Source organism: Toxorhynchites rutilus, chromosome 1 (genome assembly GCF_029784135.1).
Source record: "Toxorhynchites rutilus septentrionalis strain SRP chromosome 1, ASM2978413v1, whole genome shotgun sequence".
NCBI lineage: Eukaryota > Metazoa > Arthropoda > Insecta > Diptera > Culicidae > Toxorhynchites > Toxorhynchites rutilus.
Genome location: NC_073744.1, coordinates 12435329 through 12458920, shown reverse-complemented (window position 1 = coordinate 12458920; position 23592 = coordinate 12435329). Strand labels below are relative to the sequence as shown.

Below are 23592 nucleotides of genomic sequence, written 5' to 3'. Positions count from 1 at the left end.
GAAGGGATTCTCGCTTCGGAGTTGTCCAACCTGCCGTCAACGTCCGGGAAACTCGCAAGCGGGGAACCTATAACAGAGGGGCAGGTATCCTCGCCTTATTTCAACGACCCCTCGCTCAGAACCGATTTACCTCAAATTAACTCGCTAATTATCAACCTAGAAAACGACAATAGACCACATGCAACGGTGCAAATATTGGGCAAGCGATTCACTGGCTTGCTAGACAGCGGGGCAAACTGTTCGATATTAGGAGGCTCCCTTGTGCGAACGGTAAATGACATGAAGCTACAGAAAATAGCGCTCAAAGGCGCGATAAAAACGGCAGATGGGACAGAGCACCAAATTCAATCCTATGTTAGACTTCCCGTGGTTTATAACGGCAAAAATGAACCGATAACGGCACTGTTATTGCCAACACTCCCAGATTGCATTATATTCGGGATGAATTTCTGGAACACCTTCGGCGTAAAACCTGTATGTTGCTCATTACAAACGGCACAAAATGAAGGGAAGGAGCCACCCATAGAACTCACAAGACCACTGTTGGAAGATCAAATGAAAATCCTGCAAGATACCATAAAAAAGTTCCCCGGCGCCGTAGAAGAGAAACTCGGAAGAACCGATAAATATATTCATAAGATAGATGTAGGCGATGCAAAACCGCGCAAACAACGTCACTTCCCAATGTCAAAGTATGTGTTGGACGAGGTTAATAAGGAAGTAGATCGCATGCTAGAACTAGATGTAATAGAAGAAGCAACATTCTCACCCTGGAACAACCCGTTAGTCGCGGTGAAGAAGAAAAATGGCAGATACAGAGTGTGTTTGGACGCCCGTCATCTTAATTCAATAATGGTTACTGAGGGGTACCCGATACCTCAAATATCGTCAATTGTGAACAACCTGAGCAGTTGCACGTATATTTCATCCATTGATCTGAAAGACGCTTTCTGGCAAATGCCTTTGGAAGAAGCATCTCGCCCGATGACGGCTTTCACTATACCACAGCGTGGGCATTTTCAGTTTAAAGTAGTGCCTTTTGGATTATGCACAGCAAGTCAAGCGTTGGCACGGTTAATGACTCACATTTTTGCTGATATGGAGCCTAAAGTCTTTCATTATTTGGACGATATCATAATATGTTCGAACAGTTTCGAAGAACACATTCAGTTACTAGAGGAAGTAGCACACCGGTTGAGGAACGCTAACCTTACCATTTCGATAGAAAAGTCCCATTTCTGTCGAAGTGAACTTAAATATCTGGGATACATTCTCAATGAGAACGGCTGGAATGTCGATGACGAAAAGATAGAATGTATTGTTAAATTCCCCACTCCATCGACAAGAAAAGAAGTACAGCGGTTTCTGGGTGTTTGCAACTGGTATCGTCGGTTCATCGCACATTTTTCAAAAATTGTAGCACCACTTACGGAGTTGACAAAAACGAAGACAAAATTCAAGTGGTCAATGGAAGCCGAAGATGCGTTTCTAAAATTAAAATCCGCTTTAGTCGCTGCGCCAGTTTTAGCAATGCCAGACTATTCAAAACCATTCGCCATAGCTTGCGATGCTAGTGACGTGGCCATAGGAGCCGTCCTCACACAAGAAGTCGATAATGAAGAACACCCAATTTGCTACTTCTCGCAGAAGCTTTCGTCATCAGAACGAAAATATTCTGTAACTGAAAAAGAGTGTCTGGCGGTAATCAGGGCAATCGAAAAGTTCAGAGGATACATAGAAGGAGTACGTTTCACAGTTCACTGTGATCATGCGGCGCTCAGTTATCTTAAATCCATGAAAAACCCCACAGCCTTAATGAGCCGATGGTTGTTACGCCTCAACGCTTTCGATTTCGACATTAAATATAGGAAAGGGGCGATAAATGTAGTACCAGACGCACTATCCAGAATAGAAACGATAGCGGTATTCGCCATCAATGCGTCAACAGATGCATGGTACCAGCGGCTTTCAGAACGTGTCCAAACCAACCAGGATGACTTCCCCGACTTCAGAATCGCGAACAACGAGTTGTACAAAAATTGCTTATGTAGGGACGAGCTGGGATCAAGCACTCATGTATGGAAAAAGGTTGTACCAGAACCAGAAAGAATTAAAATCATCCACGAATTTCATGACAAGTCTTCAGCAGCGCACTTAGGGTATCATAAAACGCTGCAAAAAATACAATCACACTTTTACTGGCCCAAAATGAGGGATGACATCTCCAAATACATCAAGAACTGTAACGTATGTAAAGCCTCTAAAGCGCCGAATACCGCAATGATGCCGAGCATGGGGGCATCGAAACCAGCGCGCTTGCCATGGGAGCTGATAAGTATAGACTTTGTTGGTCCTTTCACACGCTCACGTCGCGGAAATACTGTAATGCTGGTCATAGTCGATTGGATTACGAAATACGTAATAGTCCACCCGATGCGCTCCGCAGATTCATTGAAGATGATCGACTTCCTCGAACAACAAGTGTTCCTGAGATTTTCACGACCTCGAATAATACTATCAGACAACGGAAAACAATTTGTTTCAGCAGCATTCAGGGCCTTTCTTGCCAAACACAAAATAACGCACATGAAAACGGCTTATTATTGCCCCATGGTGAACAATGCAGAACGGGTGAATCGTGTACTGACAACGAGCATCAGAGCGTTGCTAGATGAAGACCATCAAGCATGGGATGAAAATTTATCAGCCATAACTGCTGCGATAAATAGCGCAAAGCATGACATCACAGGTGTAAGTCCACACTTCGCTAATTTCGGAAGGTCGCTAATCCTTCACACAGATCTTTATACTCAGCAAGAATTGAACACAAAAGAGGACCCAAAACTCGCACAAGATACACGATTATCATCGGTAAAACGCATACAAGATTTCATAACAAAGAGAATCAAAAACAATCATGAAAAAACCAAACAGCGATACAATCTTCGAACGAGAGTTGTGGCATTTAAAGTTAATGATTTAGTATGGCGAAGAAATTTTAGTCTCTCTTCAAAAACAGACAGAATAAATCAGAAATTAAATCCGAAGTTTTTACCAGCAATCATCAAAGAAATGCTGGGCGCAAATTTGTACTTGCTAGAAGATGTGGCGACTGGAAAGAAAGGTCGATATCACGCGAAGGACATAAAAGCAGATTAATCAATAAAGCTATGTCGATAGGTAAAAACCTACCAACCAAGAGTCTCGTACTCATGAAAACACGACATTCGTCAAGGTGCGGTGAGCAACAACAGTTCTACAATTACCTCCCCACCAAGACAAGGTCAGAATTATACAGCTATAGGATGACGTGGCACGAAGAATTAAAAAAAAAAATTATGGAGCAATAGTTACAGCCAGGACTGTCGTGGCACGGAAAATCCTATCTACTCGCTGGCAACGAACTGCCAAACACCGCTAGCAACGGACTGCTGAATCGCTGGCAACGAACTGCCAAAAAACCCGCTGACAACGTACTGTCATAGCGCTGGCAACGAACTGCCAAAAATGCCGTTGACTGTCACAATGTTGGAGACGAAGTGCCAACCCCGCTAGCAACGAACGGCTGAAACCGCTGACAACGTACTGCTAAATATCGCCGAAAAAAACAGACATCGCAGAGAATAAACCCACTAAGTCCATTCAAACGAAGAGTTACGCAATCGCGAAAAAACTATTGTTCAACGTTATCACCCCTCCAAATCCCACAAAAAAAATTGTCAAGTACGGAATATAAAAATTGAGAGACAACAACCATCTTGGTAAGCAGCTTATTATGCAACGTTACATATGGACAAACTTCGACATAAATGAAGTTCAAAATCAAGACCCTGCGTGCATATTCTGACACAGAAGAAAACTCCGTACAAAAGCGTTAGTGTGTGTATCTAGGGTTCGCGAAATGCCTCTTTCCACTCATGATAAAAACAATTCTCGAACAGACCAAATGGGGATCGTCATGAAACTGTACCAATACAAAAGCAACGCGAACGAGAGGCGCGGCCTTAAATCCACTCATAGGGCTCATGGCGATTTGGGTAGAGGAAATGCTCCCTTTCCCAGGGTGCGGTCAAGCTGAGAATTGATATCACATCAACACAAAAATGAGTATAAACGAAATCCAAAATTTTATGGTTCGATCATGTTTATTTACGCATCGATTCGAACATTCCACACACCATGGGAGCAAATCAAGAAAGCATGAAATTCAGACCGAGTGAAAATTTTATTCGCAAAAGCGATGAGCAGAAACAAAAAAATTTTCAACCGAATGTATCGGTTAGTTCGTATTATTTGTTATAGTAGATCAGTTTTAGTTGTATACATTAGATATGGCGAGCACAATGGCTTGCGCAACTCAGTTTCAAGGTCAGGATTCCAGAAGTGAAGCTCGACTTCACAATACGTCAATCTGCACATTTCACTCATACCACAAAATCATCATAACCTTCAAGAGTTTTTTGTGAGACATTCAGCAACGTCTCACAAAAAACTCTGCTCTCATGGTGGAGTTGTGTAACATTTGCAGTCACTTTTGCTGCAGCTATTCATGTGGCACTCACACATTCCAACACGCAACACAACATGCGCTCACTCACGCAACATGACGGCACTCACCAGCCGACAAACACTCACACACATGTGGTAGTATTGGTGGTAGACTGCTATTAGAAAACTAACACAAAGGAGAGCAAACTAACCACGCACGCCTCAAGCGAGATAAAAAGGGGATTAATTGCGAGACCACGGTGGTGAACGGTTCATTTTTTCTATCTTCGCGGTGGCAAACAACGCGGCGTCCAATGCGGGAGCTTTAAATTGGCAGCCATTGCGTCCGGTCGTCAGCTCTCCGTGGAAAACTGACCCGCCAAGGATAAAGGCGTCGATGCTGCTATTACCGCAAAGTGAAATCCATTGCTTCCGCTCGTCAGCTCTCCGTGGAAAACTGACCCGCCAAGGATAAAGGCGTCGAAGCTGCTATTACCGCGGAGTGAGACGTGAGCGGTCACTGCAAATTCATAAGTTCTGGGGCGTCTGTATGTTGATTCTCGATAAAGCGTGCTTGCGCGTTGTTCGCGAAATCATAAGTGCTCGAGTGGTGAATGATAATTCGCAGAAAGCATTCAAGTGGGGCTGCGATCCCTGTTATGGAATTTAGGAGTGAATAATTGGAAAAAATTAAATAGAAAATTTTGAGATCGGTATTCGCTGAATAGTGATTGGTGCTGCCGCTGCTATATTGTTATCGCGGGGTGCTAGAAGCCGACGGAACAAAGTTGCCGTTAGGGTCATAGTTTGTCGGTGGCACACGTGGGGAGATCGTCTTGGAAGTCGTGGTCGAGGTACGCCAGATCACAGTAGGCAGGCAGATCGACGCAGATCGTCAACGGTGGAAGCAGCTGAGACTTGCGAAGATTGGTGGTGGCATTGTCTGGCCCGCGTCACCGTGGTTCAGTCGCCGGATCAGCAGCAACGTGGTGGCGGCCATCTTGGTGGGAAGCGAACCGAGAAAGAAAACGGAAGTGCTGAGGACAAAGAGCGCTGGGACGCCCAGGCAGCCAATCAGAGGAGTGGACGATCTGGCTATATTGGTGAGTGAGCATTTATTACTTGTGCATGCGTGTTGGTGGTCAGGTGTGTGAGTGTCGGTGCCGATTCAAGCTGTATACAGCAGAATTCACTTTGAACATGATGGCGGCTCAGTAATAAGCCGCATCATGCATTTTGCAGACCGGAAACGAGGCTAGTTTTCAAGGAGACAAATCAGTCGTCGTAATAAGGCCTTTTTGAAGGTTACAGACGAATGGCTTGAAGAAGTTTAAAGGATCAAGCAAAAAATGAAGGCAAACTTTCAGTATCGTTCTGTATTGAAAGCAATGAATATCGCTTGTTCTTCCTTGTTTTGCTTTCTTGTCATCACATGTTTTCGTTTCGGATTGAGCAGTGGACGCGACCAAATTACTCACTCGCTGATTTCTCTGGCATTGCAATCATTGCATCAAACTGTCGCCATTGCATTAAAGTTCTGAGCTACACAATTGTGTGGGGAATCATCAAGCTAGGCTATCGTCAGCTCACTAAGAAAATAAATGTTCTATTTTGTCAGTAATTTGGTTTCGCATGACGGTAGTAAAACTCTCTTCACAAAGGATGTCATCTAGACTGGCAATTTTAACAAAAAGGGCTTCTGTTGAGAAGAGTGCAAAACGGAAATAAGTGTGTGTATTTTCAGTTGCTTCGAGCCATCGATATATGGATATTTGTGTGCGTAAGTGCGTGCTTCATAACCCTTACTCAAAAAAAGTGCACCTTCGCTACGCTGAAACCCTATTTGTAAAGGCAAATATAAACAAAGAGGGGAGATAGCGGGAGGGAAATATTTACGCTAGGGTATTGAATCTTTGCTGTGGCAAATATTCAGCATTTTTCCTAGCATTTAAATTATTCAATAAATTTTATTAGGGCATCAATTTATTTGGGCTCGCGTGTGGTCGCAAAACTGCTTTTAACTAGAAATGCATTTGTGCTAATCTTGATCATAATGAAGCAGTGCTACTCTTTTCGGGGTTGTTGAGATTAACAGATAGAGTTTATTTCGTTTATTTAGTCACCAAGAAAGTAAATGTCGTTCTGAAATGTTGTATGTGATTTGGTTTCGCTTGCCAGTAGCAAAACTTTCTCCACTAAGGATGATAGCTGCGCTTATCTCGAGCACAAGAATGAATCATCAAACAATTATCGTCAAATGATTCTACAATAAAAAAAAAACATTTCACCAAACTGGGGGAATGGTTATTTCTAAATTTTCCTAGCATTATAAAATATTATCCGCAGTTATACACAAGCGACTTGAATTAAACTACAGCGTAGTTCTACGTCAACAATGCGGTCGTGTCTTGAACAAAACCTCCTATAATTTTTTTCGTCACCGAAGATGTCCTATCCATTGGAGAACTTTTATTTATGGTATATAGCAAAATGTATTCTTTTGGAAACATTCTTTGTCATAACATACAATGCCTCGCCAATTCAAACATTGCTTTACTAGCATAAGCGATTTTGAGGCTTTCGAAGCTATTTCCCGCAAGTCACATGAACATGTCCTGATTTTGAGATTGTTTTGAGGCGTCCTGATTTATTTATCATATTCTAGCGTTTGTCCTGATTTATACAAGAAATTCAATTTTGTTGACGAACACTTACACATGTGTACGCAATGTTCAAATTCCATGTTTTTGTTGGACTGCTTTGCTTTTGCTTCTCGCTATTGTTCAATGTTTATCCCAAACACGCCCAATGTTACATAGTGATAGCAGGGCGGGAGCAGCGGAGCGGTCACCAGGTAAGTACTCATTTTTTCGGCGGATATCTGGTTAAATCATTCATAGTTTTTTTCCCGTGAAAAGAAAACATTCTCTGAATAGAAAGAAGCATATTGCCAATTGAAGTCTGGGGAACCGAGTGCACAGCGGGTGCATAAAATACATACCAAATAGTTTTAGATGCATGTTTTCAGAAAAGTTTAAACGTATTCTTAGTATTTTTAAGAAGGTTTAATTAGGGCAGATTAAGTTCGGGCGTTCAAAAATCAATTCCGAAAAAGCCACAGGTGTCCGAGACACGACCGCATAGTTGACGCAGGATTCCGTTAGGCTATCTGTTGATTTTGGATATGATTGAAACATATTTGGTCACAGTGTTACATGGATAGAAAACATTCAAAAAAAACTCTTTCACATGAATGTATTTTTAAATTCCTAGAGGAACTGGCAGATTATTTTCCGGATCTTTCTCGATCCAAACGAAAAGAATTCCGTGCGTGTATGTGTGTGTGTGTAGCGGCTGCTTCGGGATCTTCCCGGGGAACCGTTTGTAGCATCACTCTCCTCCTGATGGATTCCCTTCTGGCCTAAGGTGCACAAACAGGCTCTTGGTGACACCGTTCATCCGCGCTTTCATGATAAATGAAGAGCTTCACCACAACAGCGACAACATGCTCCAATCGCTGTTCAATTAGAACTGAGTGGATTTCCGAGCGGCGCTCGCTTATATACCGATTGGTGATTTCAATAGCCTATTTTGAAAGCAAATTTAAGACTATTGAAACAAGTTTTTGGATCAGAAAGTAACAAGTATAGAACGCGTAGACATTTTATCTTTCGAATGAAGTGTTTATCATACCATTTCGTTCAGTTGTTTAGGAGCTATTAACACTCAAAATCTCGGTCTCCGGCGTAACGCTTTCGTTTTCGAAACTTTGATTTTACACTCCGGTAGAGAAATGAAAGACGTAGTCCTACGTCAAAACAGGTGGTAGTCACTTGGTGCAAGGTCCGGACTATACGGCGGATGCAAAAGAACCTCCCATCCGAGCTCCCGGAGTTTCTGGCGCGTCACCAAAGAAGTGTGTGGCCTGGCGTTGTCCTGATGGAAGACAATGCGGCCTCTGTTTATCAAAGATGGCCTCTTCTTCATGAGTGCTACCCTCAAGCGGTCCAGTTGTTGGCAGTACAGGTCCGAATTGAGCGTTTGGCCATAGGGAAGCAGCTCATAATAGATTATTCCTTGACAATCCCACCAAACACACAGCAGAACCTTCCTGGCCGTTAATGAGGGCTTGGCCACCGTCTGAGCCGCTTCAGCGGGCTTCGACCACGACCGTTTGCGCTTCACGTTGTCGTAAGTGACCCACTTTTCATCGCCAGTCACCATCCGCTTCAGAAACGGGTCGATTTTGTTGCGATTCAGCAGCGATTCACATGCGTCGATACGGTCAAAGATGTTTTTTTTTTGCGTCAACGTGTGTGGAACCCATACATCGAGCTTCTTTGTGAATCCAAGCTTCTTCAAATGGTTAATAACGGTTTGTTGACTTATCCCCAGCTCTTGGCCGATGCTACGGCTGCTACTATGCCGGTCTTTCTCGGCTAATTCAGCGATTTTGTCGCAATTTTCGACGACGGGCCTTCCGGAGCGTGGCGCATCTTCGACGACCACTACATCAGAACGAAAACGTTGAAACCATCGTTGTGCGGTGGAAATGGAAACTGTATCGGGTCCATAAACTGCACAAATTTTATTGGCAGCTTGAGATGCATTTTTGACTTTGTCATAGTAGTACTGTAAAATACGTCGGATTTTCTCTTTATTTTGCTCCATATTTGCGACACTATAACTCACGATCGACTTAACCAAACAAAACACTGTCAAGGACTATATTATAGCGCGCAAAAATACCTTTCCAACAAGCTATAGTATGACTCGATACAATGAATACAACTAGAACTACACGCTTACAACGACACCTCGCGGAAATACCGCAGGACTTTTTTGACAGCCTAATATATAAAAATGGACTACTGTCTGTCTGATTCTTATGGACTCGGAAACTACTGAACCGATCGACATGAAAATTGGTATATAGGGGTTTTTGGGGCCGGGGAAGGTTTTCGTGATAGTTTGAGACCCCTCCCCCCTCACTAAGGGGGGCCTGCCATACAAATGAAACACAAATTTCTGCATTACTCGAGAATTAATCTAGCAAACGAAACCAAATTAGGCATGTGAAGCGTTCAAATAAGAAGAGCAGAAGATCGAGGTAAAAGGTAAATTGAACGGGTTCGATTAGAATATCAGTCAATGAACAGTTCTACGATTGGACTCTTGAACTTGCGCTTAGTAGGAAAACGTGAATGTTTAAAGGTATGGATAACAAAAAACAAATTTTGGGCGGGACGAAGTTTGCCGGGTCAGCTAGTGTAATATAAGATAATTACCAATACCGAACACAATTATCTATTTTTCTCATTAGTGAAAACATGTTACTTTAATATTGAGAAAACATATTTGAAATGGGAAAAATAATTTTCTTTTATAATTTTTACTTTTTGGGTGTTTATTCAACCCTATGCGAATTTTAATTGGACTAACAACACTGTCACACCTCTGCGTGTGACGAACCTCTAGTCCAGCAACCTTGAATCGACTTTGCAGAGCCGCACCCTATTAGCTGTCATGTGAAGAAAAAATAATCAAATCAGTGAAAAAGAAAATGAGCTAGCTTGTGCAGGTAAAATAATTTATCTTGAATTTCTTCGAATTTGTAAGAATACTTTATCCATTTGAAATCTAGCTTAAAAATTGTATTAGCTATTGAAAAAAGATCAACGTTGCGTAGTGCGAGTATAGGACGACACTAAACGTGAGTAGGCAAGCAGAAATGAAAAAATGTAAAAAACTAACCTATTTGTTTTTTCTCATGAAGGGATTTTTAAACTTTCCTAAATAAAGTTTAAGGTGAAGGTGGAAGCTAGCCATTGTAGTAGTATAGGTAAACCCACGAGTAAAAATGGGGTAATAGTGTTTGTGAGAGAAGAGCAAAGCACACGTAAATAGATCAATTTACTTATCAGACTGTGTGGCGCTTCATTGACACGAGTTTTTGAATACATTTGAAAAAAAATAACAATTCAATACTAAAGTTAAATGTATGAACGATATGTTCCGATGAACAAATGCAAATATAAATATATATAGAAGGTGCATTTGCATATGAAGCAAAATTCTGATTATACGCGAGCGTAATACATGAGCAAATTTATAACACATGCGAATTGGGGGTCTTTTGGTATTAATTTGGTTCTTCCGCATAGTAACTCGATGTTGATAATTCCTTAATATTTTCCTTCGTTGATCGTATTGTTTTCACATATTCACGTTGGAGAGCCTTAATTTTGATTGAATGTAATACTTTTCCGTTTACTGTTTTTGAGAGCATAGGCAGCCGTGGCAGTGTTCCGAGCTCTGTGATACAATTTTCTTACCCAATGTTAAAGTTGCTAAAACATACATTATATACCCATTAAACGTAAAAATAATAATTGTATTGATATCAACACAATTTCATTCTATTGATTTTCATGACATGAAACGCTATGCCTCACAAATAACATTTTATTGAGTGGTTTTTATAGCTGTTTCGATGATGTTGTCTGGCATCAGTGTCGAAAAAATAACGATGCTTTCACCAATACAAACAAAACCAATGCCGAAGATTGAAAAACGAAAATTTAACTTTCAGAGCACTTGCTAGAGTTTTCCGACGTTTTTCACTATACAGTGCGACAGCAGATGAAAATTCAACATCTTGTAAGTAATCGATTAGAATTTGGTTGATATTATTTGATGGGAAGTGTGCGAAAACGATCATTTTCTTCACACTGTTTCGCAAAATTATTGATTTTCGGGCGAGAGGTGAGGGAGGGAGATGAATGAAATGAGCGCCATTGTGGCAGCCATTTGTGGCTAGCTTCCACCTTCACCTTAAAGAACCGGATTTCAGTTTCGTGCTGTCGCAACAAACACCTAATACTATATGAAGAGAACATGGGAAATCACTTTTTCTAATATTTTTTCACTTTTCCAATTTTCCTCGCCGTATAAACTTTCCTTGGGAACATACTTTGGTTTTTATTTATGAAAATTGAAATAAATCGTTTCATATATCAAGCTATTTTTAACACAACTACTACCATATACAATTTTACACTTACACTTGTGCTAAATATTTTACAATATACGATCGGTCATTGATATGCATTATTGCTGGAGCAAATGACCCGTGAAACAAAACATCTTTAAATTGCGATTTCAGCCGCCTTCTGGAATATGAATAACTGGCTCGGAATTCCAGTCCTCAGATGTAAAATCCGATGTTCAGATAAACGAACTCGAGGTTGCATTTTCATATTTATGCTCCGTGTTTGCCTTGTGTGCATTGTATGTAGCTTTAGGAATCCAAATTTCGGATATTCGTTTTCGTATCTGAAATAGATCATTATGTATGGTTTTCATGTGTACGTTTCTGTGTTGAATAGATATTGATTATGGGCTGTTTTTCGAGAGTGAAATCAGTGTACGGTGATTATCAGGGATGCCAGGTGATTTTTTCAAGTGCCTTCGCATGATACGGGAGGATGTCTTCAAATGTCTTCACAGTCATGTCGGAGGTTGCTGGAACTCATAGTTTGCTCTTCGGCAGGTTTGATAACGTGTTCAGTGTTTGTTCTGGTTGATATTGTTATATAGTGGTAGACATTCGTTTAGTCGCACCCTATTTTTCCTCAATATTTTCAAAAATAAGTCAATTCTTTGTACAGTTTTACTCATAAAAGACGATTATTGTTTATTTTCATCGAATTCATTCTAAAAAAAAGTATAAATTCACTTTTTGTTTTCTAAGTAATTCAAATATGTGGAATGAGGGTGGCCATTCGTTTAGCCGCATCCTAAAATTTCAATAAAAGAAAATTTGTGTGGCAAATTTCGAGTCCAATCGGTAGCTAATATTTAGTATGTCCACCTCCATTTCAGATCACTTTGAAAACTCGATTTGGCATCGAGTCAGACAGCTTTTGTAGTGTTGCCATATTGATTATAGCCCAACATTCCTGAATTACTGCCTTGAGACTGGAAATGTTGTCAAATTGTCATCCGTTTGCATAGATCATCTCGGCCAAGATTCTCCATAGGTTCTGTATGGGATTGCAATCCACTGCCAGCAGGTCATTCAAGAAGCGGAATGTCCTTCTCGGCAAACCATGCCTTCGATTGCTTGGAAACGTGGATCTATGCATAATCCTGCTGAAAAAACGACATCCTCGGTAGCGTTATTCTCAATATGGCCAATCAAAACGTCCTCCAGTAATTGAAGATACTTTTCGGAGTTCATTCGGGTGAAAATGAAACAAATGAGAAGCTTCCTGTGATAGGAAACGGCTCCCCACACTGTCAAACTTCCGCCCTCAAAGTTTCGCTTTGATCTCACGACGTGCCGTTGACTTACATTGTACCAATAGCAACTGTAACAGTCCGGACCATCCAAATTGAACTTTTTTGGCCGGAAAATACAACATTTCTCCATTCTAGTTTCCATTCCATGTATTGCCGGGCGAAAATGAGATGGTTCTCCTTATAGGTGGCGGTCAGTTTCGGCTTCCCTTGAGGTTTCTTCCACATTATGTTTGGTGACTCATTCAAGATGCGCGCAACATGTCTCTTCGTTACTGGAACAACCGATTCTGCCTTAATGTATGAGCAGGACATCGTTTCCTGGTTGCTTCGTGTCTTATTCGACTTTTAAGACACAAAGTAACTTTGGTATTCCCATTTGTTGGTGGTTATATTCCATATTTCTGGCACTATTTAAAGAAATTCCGTACTACTTTCTCTGATCGACCAATTTTTGTTACGATCGAGCGATTAGAAAACTTTTGTTCGCTGAATATCTTTATTATTTTCCGCCCCTCTTCCGTCAATAGAATACCTTTCGCCATTCCTTTAAATTCTACGTAAATCACTAATCTGACCAACTTCTTACGTTGCACATCTAATATTTATCTTATAAATGGAACATTCCCAAGTATTTAAAAAAAAAAACACAGATAAAGGCTTGGTGATTATGCGAAAACTCGATTTTTATGCCCAGCGGCTAAACGTATGTCTCGGGAAAAAACGACATTTGAATCTTTATATCAACCGATGCCGCCTTGTGTGTGTGTGTGTGTGTGTGATTGTGACGCACGTTCTTTCAATAAAAGTGACTTAAATATACTATCACTACAGCAAATAACTATATCGATAAAAAGAACATTCTTAGTTGTTTTGTAAGTATTTCAAGTTTATTTTCAAGTGCGGCTAAACGAATGTCTAACACTGTATGGCGCATTTCATTAATCTTGCAGGGGTTTTGGGGTTTATTTCAGTAGATCTGAACAAATAATATAATGCGCAGCTGCGAACTAGATTTTGTGAGTTTAGAAGTGACGGTTGGCTTAATGGGCCGTTGATTGAGTGAATGTAGCCTCCGTTCTTCCATAGACACGAGCTTCGATAGCTGGATTTGTTTGTTTCAGTATCGAGGATTTGGTTGTAACTTAAACCATATCCATGGGACTTGTTGGGATTGTTGAGACAGTATGTAGCCGGAAAGCTTTCGAATTGTGAAGTGGTCATTTGAGGGATCTGGATTAGCCTGTTGTATAGTATAGGCCCAGTGTAATAATAATACAGTGTCACAATCATTCGAATTCTCGAGCGCAGATGAACTGGTGTCTTTTAGAGACAACTTATATTCAGAATGAAGTTTTTCGGAATTTGAAGTAGATATCGCTTTGTTGTTGAATTCATTCTCTATGCTCGCTGGATATGATGCTGGATTTTCTGCTTGGAAAGGTTTGAAAAAAGCGAATGAATGACCCCGAGACAAAAGCTTCCGTTGATTGCTGGGACCAAAGGTAGACGGGTGACACTTATATAAAGACGAGCGAATGTCAGACAGAACCCCTACATCTTTTGATGATATTTTCTCCCAATAGTTGGAATTTTATAGAAATAAAATCTCTCAAAAATCAAATGACTTCACAGTAGGTCAAATGTCTTCAAAATGAAGACATGTCTTCAAACCTGGCATCCCTGATGATTATTGCAAGCACACTTAGAAAAATCCTCGGTCGAAAACTACCAAATACATTTGGTAATGCAAAATTAGTAGAATGTACAAATTTTTTGTACATATTGTCAACAAACCCGCATCCCTACCAGAGATTAGTATATTTTACTCGATAACATTAGTAAGCTTGGATATTGTCATATCTGAAAACTGGTGAGAAAAGCGCGTATTAACCATTTTCATTGTTCCCATAAGGCAATACGGAGGTATAATAAGAATATAATTCTGATACGTGCATTTTCGGCGAGAAAATGTAGCCGATATTGGGCTTCCGAACCATGGTTTTGCTTGACATATGTGTTTATTAGTACGGTCGAAAATGACTATAGATTGGTAGTATTTACCAAAAAATTCGTTATATTTACTAATTATTTCTCTCAGTGCAGTGAATCAGCGGAGATTTATTTGCCGCTCTTATCGATATGCACAGTGTTTCCAGTAGACAAAGTTCTTATCATTTTAGAGCAGCAGGAATTTTTTTTATACAGTGAGGAAATGAAGAAAGAAAAAAATGTTGCACTGATACCATACCGAGGAAAGAATTCGCATAAAGGGTGTGTCACATCAAATTGCATCACGGAAAAAACGCTGTAGAAATTCGCCCAGTAGACCGATCCTTTTGAAAATTTTAGACAGTAAAATAAAAACTATGAAACAACTTTTGGCATTTTCTTTTTATTCATACTTCGAGCCCAAGCCCGTATGCTCGCACCTTCCTCTTTACCTCGTCCATAAGGTTCTGTACAACGTCAGGTTGTAGTTTTTTTTGAACAGAAATCCATTTTCTCTTGAAGTCTGCCTCCGATTTGACAACTTTCGGGTTCTTCCGGAGGGCCTGCTTCATAATCGCCCAATATTTCTCTATTAGGCGAAGCTCCGGCGCGTTGGGCGGGTTCATTTCCTTTGGCACGAAGGTGACCCCGTTGGCTTAGTACCACTCCAACACGTCCTTTGAATAGTGGCACGAAGCGAGATCCGGCCAGAAGATGGTCGGGCCCTCGTGCTGCTTCAATAGTGGTAGTAAGCGCTTCTGTAGGCACTCCTTAAGGTAAACCTGTCCGTTTACCGTGCCGGTCATCACGAAGGGGGCGCTCCGCTTTCCGCAAGAGCAGATCGCTTGCCACACTATGTACTTTTTGGCAAACTTGGATAGTTTCTGCTTGCGAATCTCCTCCGGAACGCTGAATCTGTCCTCTGCGGAGAAGAACAACAGAACAACAGTCCGCTTTGACGTAGGTTTCGTCGTCCATTACCAGGCAATGCGGCTTCGTCAGCATTTCGGTGTACAGCTTCCGGGCTCGCGTCTTCCCCACCATGTTTTGCCTTTCGTCGCCGTTAGGAGCCTTCTGAACCTTGTATGTACGCAGGCCCTCCCGCTGCTTGGTCCGCTGGACGAATGAACTTGACAAATTCAGCTTATTGGCGACATCCCGGACCGAACTTCTCGGATCACGTCTAAACTGCTTAACTACGCGCTTGTGATCTTTTTCACTGACGAAGCATCCATTTTTGCCGTTCTTCACCTTCCGGTCGATGGTTAGGTTCTCGAAGTATCGTTTTAGTACTCTGCTGACCGTGGATTGGACGATTCCCAGCATCTTACCGATGTCCCGATGTGACAACTCCTGATTCTCGAAATGAGTGCGCAGGATTAATTCACGACGCTCTTTTTCGTTCGACAACATTTTTCCAAATTTACGAAAAATTGACAGTGAAGCATGGCCAACGTGATCTATACACTCTTATTTGATTATAAGCGAAAGCTGAAGATATAATTCCTAAAAATTAAATTTCTACAGCGTTTTTTCCGTGATGCAATTTGATGTGACACACCCTTTACTGCAGAATAGCTGACTTCTAGGAACATAGGATTTTACTTTCTTCCCACGCATTTGTAACCTCGAAAATAATCACATTCTCTATAAATAGAATTCGCGGTCATCGATTCTGTCGACTTTTTATAATTCTTTTTTCTTTTTAAGAAACATCGATAAAGATGATTACAGATTACTAGGTTACTAGCTTACTAGGTTCTAAGGTTTCCTAAAGTTTATTTTCGCCGTCCCGATTAGATATTTATTAATTTCTATGAAACGTACTCGGAAACCTTTTCAGGTTTGCCAAAGTTATATTTCCGCGATGAAATTTCGACAAAAAAGATGCGTTAAATAATTAAATAACAATAGCTGGTCCAATGAATTGTTTAGGCTTTACTTCTCAGGTTACCTAAAGATAATCTCTGCTGCGCGTTGTGACACATGAAGTTTTTATTTCGTCGAGTAGTCAATAGCTCGCGTTTACATAATCACATCACTTACCGTGAATCCTGATTTTTCTTAACCATTCTCACTAACAACTATCCTTTCCATGATAAACGCTAGGGAACCACGTTATAGAGGCGATCCTTCTGGCCTTCGGGCGGCGAATATCATGCTAACATTCCTTCCCTTTCCCTGGTGACTGTAAGGACGTGGCCGGCGTCGTTATTGACCATTTAAAGCTCGAATCATCGAAAATTGTACAACGAGAATGATTTGCTAGTCCCAAGCGTAATTCTGTGTGTTCTTTGTGCAATTTGGTTGGTTCAGGTCAATCACAGAGAGCAACTACGATTTGTACAGTCTACCCAAGCTCAAACTCAGGCAAATGGCCACAACCGGAAGTTTGGAAGCAGTTTTATTTTATCTGAAGAACCTCAAGAAGTGTATCAAACCAAGGAGTATCCGAAGAAATCCGAAGTCAAGAAGTCGTGGAACAATCCTAGTGTCGAAGATGGGGCGAACCGACCTGCAGCTGAACCAGGAAACGTTCGAGTTGGTTGATAAATTGATAAATTACGCGAAAGGCAAAATTTCCGTACGTGGGCGTTCGCGATGCGGATGATTTTGAACCGTGAAGGATGATGGGAAGCCGTCAATTTTCTGCTTGACTCATTCTTACCCCCACTCAGCGTAAATAAGATATTATTTCAAAAGTGTTGAAATTCCCATGTAAAAACGTTTTCGATGTTCAAAAACAACAATTATTGATCTAGATAAGACATAAAAGAATCATTTTATGAAATATTCAACCTTGTAGTAGTTCTGAAGAATGATAAGCATTCGATTTTTCTGAGATGTTATTTGTTGGCTATTTACAACTTAAAAATTGATGAATTATTAAACAATAACTATTTGTACTACAGTTAAGTATTATGAGTTGGAAGTAGTGAAAATATGCCTCCTGCTAAATGGTTCACAGCTTTTAAAAGTATTCGCAATATTTTTAAGATATTACTAATAGTAACATTCTCTGATTTTGACCCATTCTCACCCCCATCGACGGTACTCATTCTCGCCCATATGAAATATGTTCCACTGTTGTATACAATTCACTTCGTTCTCACCGTGAGGTGACGTTCGTGTGATCAGGCCCAATATGTTTCAGTAATGGTAACATTCAGAACACAATCAAATATCTTGGCACCTCGTTAACAAAGTGCAAGTCATGCTTGAAATCCGAAACGAGCACATACTCACGATAACAATCACACGCAGTGACAACCATTCAATTCAAAGGGGTGATATCCCTTCGAGTGTGCCAAACCGTAATCTTATCTTGCTATATTACGAAGCGAAAGAAAACTCAGTATAAAATGCACCATTGCGGAGCACGAAACTAACAGTTTGTTACCCTAGGTTGCATTTTACCGGTCCCAATCCACCATGGATCTTTACTATTTCTCACTCTCCCCTCCGTGCTGGTCTGTGCTTCTGTTAGGTCACCAGCTGGACATCAAATTCAATATGAAACCGATCGACTTCTTCTCGAAAGCTCACCTGAAGGAGGACTTCATCAAAGTTTGTACACATCCTCTGCAGTCATACCACACATATTTGATTACTTCATCCGTATGCATTTTTCAGCTGAATCCTGTTCACAAAGTTCCGACCCTGCAGGAGGGAGAATTCACGCTCAGTGAATCGCGGGCCATCTTGTCCTACCTGGTCGACGCTCACGCCCAAGGCAGCCATCCTTTGTACCCGAGCGATGCCAAGGTTCGGGCGTTGATTCAGCAGCAGCTGAACTTTGATTTGGGCATATTCTACCACCGGATTTACGATTACTGTTCCCCGCTGTGGAAGAGCAAGACCACAGGGTCGGAGGCCGATCGCGAGAGACTTCACGAGGCGCTTGGGTTTCTGGAGGCATATCTCGGCAGAACGCGTTACGTCGCTGGCAATGGGCTGACCATTGCGGACATATCGATGATGGCCAGTGCCTCGGTGCTGGTTGCTTGTAAATTTAGTTTGGAAAAATTCCCAAAAGTTTTCGCGTGGTACGAAACGTGCAAGAAGGAACTGGTGGGGTATCAGGATGTGATGGGACCGGCATTCGAAGGATTCGCGAGGTTCGTCGGTAAACCGACGCACTGAGTTGAAGGTGTTGGATAAGTAACCGATGAATTAGTTTTTATATTGTAGCAAGCCATGAATGTATTAATGAATAAATTTTCTCTTGTATCCAGCCATCATACCAAACAGACGTATTTTAGTCAATAGTCCCATTAGGTTATGGGCTCAGATTGTTTGTTTCTCTGTTTGGTGACGGGCAAATTTTTCATTCGGGAAGAAATTTTCTCAATGTGAAGGAATTATTCAAGATTTTTCAATCGTGTGAATAGTATGTCAGTGAGGATATCTCCTGTGTGAAATATGAATAGTAGTGATCGAGAAAATAAGCCAGGTGCCGGAACAGACGCCGGAGCGGGAAACGGAACTCAAACAGGTTTCAGAGGACAAAGCAATGCTGGAGCTCGATTACCGGGTAGTTCAGTGCCGCTGTCAGTGAGGGAAATATTACGCGGTTCGGAGAACTACGGCTCCTGGTCTTTTTCGATCAAGATGGTCCTCATCAAGGAAAGGACTTGTTGCGCAGTGAAGGAACAACAGGAAGACGATCCGGATTTTTTCCCAAAATATATATACAGCCATTCCATGCCAAACCGATATAGTGGTTCTCGGATTTTGGTGAAAATTAGTAGTTTTGTTCTTTATCGCAAAACATTTGACCCGAATGTGAAAAAAATCGTTATAAGCAATTTGCCTTTCAAAAAGTGTGCCTACTGAAGCGCCCACTTTAGCTAGCGAGTCCGCTTTCTCATTCCCCGTAATCGAGCAATGAGAGGGAACCCATGCTAAGGTAATCTTGAATAATTTTTCGACCAAAACACTCAATAGTTGTCTTATTCTTGTTAGGAAATAAGATGAGCGTTTATCAACTTTCACTGAGCGGATTGCCTCTATTGAGCTGAGACTGTCTGAAAATCTATATATATAAAAATGGATTTCTGTCTGTCTGTCTGTCTGATTCTTATGGACTCGGAAACTACTGAACCGATCGACATGAAAATAGGTATGTAGGGGTTTTTGGGGCCGGGGCAGGTTTTCATGATAGTTTGAGACCCCTCCCCCCTTCTTAAAGGGGGGGACGCTACCATACAAATAAAACACAAATTTTCTACATTACTCGAGAATTAATCAAACGAATGCAAACGTGCCAGTCGCAAAACTGCCTTCAACTAGGATTGCATTTGCACTAATCTTGATCATAATGAAGCAATGCTACTCTTTTTAACAGAAAGAGATTATTTCGTTTATTTAATCACCATGAAAGTAAATGTCGTTCTGGAATTTTGTATGTAATTTGGTTTCGCTCGCCAGTAGCAAAACTTTGTCCACTAAGGATGACAGCTGCGCTTATCTTGAGCATGAGAAAGTAGGCCAGTAATATTAACGAGAGCGTTTCTTTTGAGAATAGCGTAAAATGATGAGAATTGTTTATATTTCTAGTAGCTTTGAGCCACCTTTGAGCTTGTTTGGTGCTTGATTTCATGGTACGAACGATGCCTAGAGGTACTATTCCACTGAGGCAATACTAAATAACAGGTAGCATGATATTTGATACTTGCAAATATTGTCATTGTTGTTGTTTCCATACGGTGCCAAAGATATATTGATGTAGTTATAAGATGTGGAATAATGGTACTGGCGCAACAAGTAATATGATCGACTGTAGCCGAGTCTATGTCAATTGCGAAAAAGGCCACTGGAATAGCGTTCGAGGTAAACTTTCAATGCATTGACATGAAACAAATTGCGACATACGATAGGGCTAGTGTATTGTTCTGCGAGGGCGAGAATGAATCATCAATCAATTATCGACAATTTATTCTACAATAAAAACCATTTCAGGCGATCAAACCATTCTACTACACAGTTATTTCTAAAATTTCACAGCATTCTAAAATAATATCCGAAGTTATAAACAAGCGACATATATAATATAACAGCGTAGTTCTACGTCAACAACGCGGTCGTGTCCTGTATAAGAGAGGGCTTGGGCAGGAGCCTTGCGATAGGCCCATAAAACTGTAACGAGAATATTTCGAGATGCCATGAGCGAAAATCATGTGCTTTTCTGACAGTAAATTGTATAGGATTTATTTTGAATTGGTGAAAGTCCACGATTATAAAGCTTCTCTGAGAGAATTTCCATGGAAACTGAATCAAATGCCCCTTTGATATCGAGAAAAACGGAAGCCATTTGTTCTTTGCGAGCAAATGCGATTTGGATTTCAGAAGATAGCAGCGTGAGACAATCGTTCGTCTCTTTACCTCGGCGGAAGCCAAACTGCGTATTTGACAGCAAATTGTTCGCTTCAACCCACTTGTCCAAACGAAGTAGAATCATTTTCTCTAACAATTTACTAATACAGGATAACATTGCAATCGGCCTATACGAATTGTGATCGCAAACCGGCTTGTTGGGTTTTTCGTATGGCTATCACTCTCACTTGTCTCCAGTCATGTGGGACAATATTCAGCTCCAGAAACTTGTTGAACAAGTTCAGCAAACGCTGTTTCGCCAAGTCGGGAAGATTCTTCAACAAGTTGAATTTAATCTTGTCCGATCCCGGAGCTGAATTGTTACATGAGAGGAGGGCAATTGAGAATTCTACCATCGAAAAATTCTCATAATCGCATTGGAGCGGAATGTCGCGTACGACGCTTTGTGCAGGAACGGAATCGGGACAAACCTTTCTTGCAAATTTGAAAATCCAACGGTCAGAGTATTCATCACTTTCATTTGTATGGTTCCAGCCACGCATTCTCCTAGCCGTATTCCAAAGAGTGCTCATAGCGGTCTCCCTTGACAAACCATTGACGAACTTCCGCCAATATCTACACTTTTTTGCTTTAATCAGACCTTTTAGTTTGGCTTCTGAAGCTTGGTAATTTCGAAACCATTCCACTAATCCAGTTTTCCTGAATTTTTTGAAAGCGAATGATTTTTCAAGATAGACCTTAGAGCACTCCCTGTCCCACCAAAGTGATGGAGGACGACGTCGGAAAGTGGTAGCAGGTACACGTTTCTTTAGAGCTTGAAGTGCGCTATCGTAAACTAAACTTGATATAAAGTTATACTCTTCAAGGGGAGGAAGTTCATGCATCGAAACGATTGCTTCAGGTATTAATTCCGCAAATTTTCTCCAGTAAATATTTTTTAATTCATTGGCGATCGATAAAATTATTGGTAGGTGATCACTACCGTGGGGATCTTGGATTACCTTCCATGTGCAATCCAGGGATAATGAAGAAGAGCAGAGAGATATGTCTAGAATGCTACCCGCGCAGGAGGGTTGGCTATCCTAGTTGCTTCCCCGGTATTTAAAACTGTCATGTTGAAGTTGTCGCACAGATCATAAATCAACATGACGCGGTCGTCGTCGTAGAGTGACCCCCATGCCGTTCAATGGGAGTTGAAGTCACCTGAGATTAGCCGCGGCTCCGGCAATGCCTCGATGATGGTGACCTACCATCGTTCGGGGAGAAATGTATATTGAGGCAATGCAGAGGTCTTCGCCATTGATTTGTGTCTGGCAAGCGGCAACTTCAATGCCTGTGATCGATGTGATAGTGACTCTATAGAAGGAGTGACATTTTTTGATCCCTAATAGTGCGCCACCAAACGAGTCATTTCGATCGAGGAAATGTTGAAATCGCGGAAATTCAGCTCGTCGTCTGAACAAAGCCATGTTTCACAGAGATAAAATACATCGCAGTTAGAACTGTGAACTAAAAAAATCAAATTGGTCTAGTTTAGAGGTGATGGTCAAATCCTTGACCTCTTGCGCTGAATTAGGCATCGAGGGATATGAACACTGTTAAAAGGCCACATTTTTCTTGCAAACATGTTCTCACAACCGGAAGCAAACATAATACTATGCTTTTAAGAGGATCATGCATATTTAAAGCATTTAAAATGTTATCCACAAGGTCTGCAAGCCATGTAGTGGCTGTTGCTTCGACCGCGAAAATGTAACAGACGTTTTCGGTGTCGTTCCGGGAGTGCTTATTATATCTTCGGAATTTTAGAGGTAGAAGAGACAACGACGGATGCGATTTATAACTTTTATTTGCATTACAAAAAACTAAACGGACTAAATTCAGATTGTCATATACCGACAAAAGGTGGTATTCTTTTCTATAGTATAAAGTCTTCTAAAAAAACTGAACGGCAGTGTTGCCAGAGAAAGTAATAGAATTCGAATGTAAAAAATTAAATACACAACAGTGCTGAGGACCCGTGGTTGATAGCAGGACCACGTAAAGCAGGAGGTAATTGCTTCGGTCTCTTCTCAGCACGTTCAGTTCGAGGTTTCATTCCAACTTGGGAAGTTTCGGTATGTCTTTTATTTCGTAAATAAATGTAAGGCGAATTACAAAGCGATAGAAAAATGGCGCGTCCTGACAAGAATGAGACTAGTTCACAGATCTGTCAATGGATGCAAGTGTGTGGCCAGTTTGACTGCGAAGTGAAGGACATCGCATATCAAAAGAGGAAAAAATACAGATTTTGAACAATGAAAAAACTCAATTCAAATGCAATTACTACATACAATCACAGTTCTATGTCAAGATCCCGTCAGTGCCCCTAGGCCCAAACCCATGAACTTTTTTATCTTTGCTGGTGTTCCTTTTTCGGACTGTTTCGCTGTTCGTTATTTTACCACAGATTTCAGGGAATGAAACAGGTGTCGG

General features: G+C 41.1%; 1 protein-coding gene across 1 annotated transcript; it reads left to right on the top strand.

The window, feature by feature from the left end:
- The first annotated feature begins 18017 nt into the window (after window positions 1–18017).
- Window positions 18018–19029, top strand: LOC129774915 (glutathione S-transferase 4-like). The gene is made up of 2 exons (XM_055778992.1): window positions 18018–18348; window positions 18415–19029. Exons 1-2 carry the CDS (start codon window positions 18214–18216, stop codon window positions 18922–18924), a joined length of 645 nt encoding a protein of 214 aa, XP_055634967.1. The 5' UTR covers window positions 18018–18213; the 3' UTR covers window positions 18925–19029.
- Window positions 19030–23592: the final 4563 nt, after the last annotated feature.

What these genes read in the sequence shown, in the direction of transcription:
- LOC129774915 (XM_055778992.1), top strand. Translation starts at nt 18,214, where the DNA reads ATGGATCTTTACTATTTCTCACTCTCCCCTCCGTGCTGGTCTGTGCTT. An exon ending in TGAAGGAGGACTTCATCAAA is followed by an intron (nt 18,349 to 18,414) that starts GTTTGTACACAT and finishes TGCATTTTTCAG; the next exon opens with CTGAATCCTGTTCACAAAGT.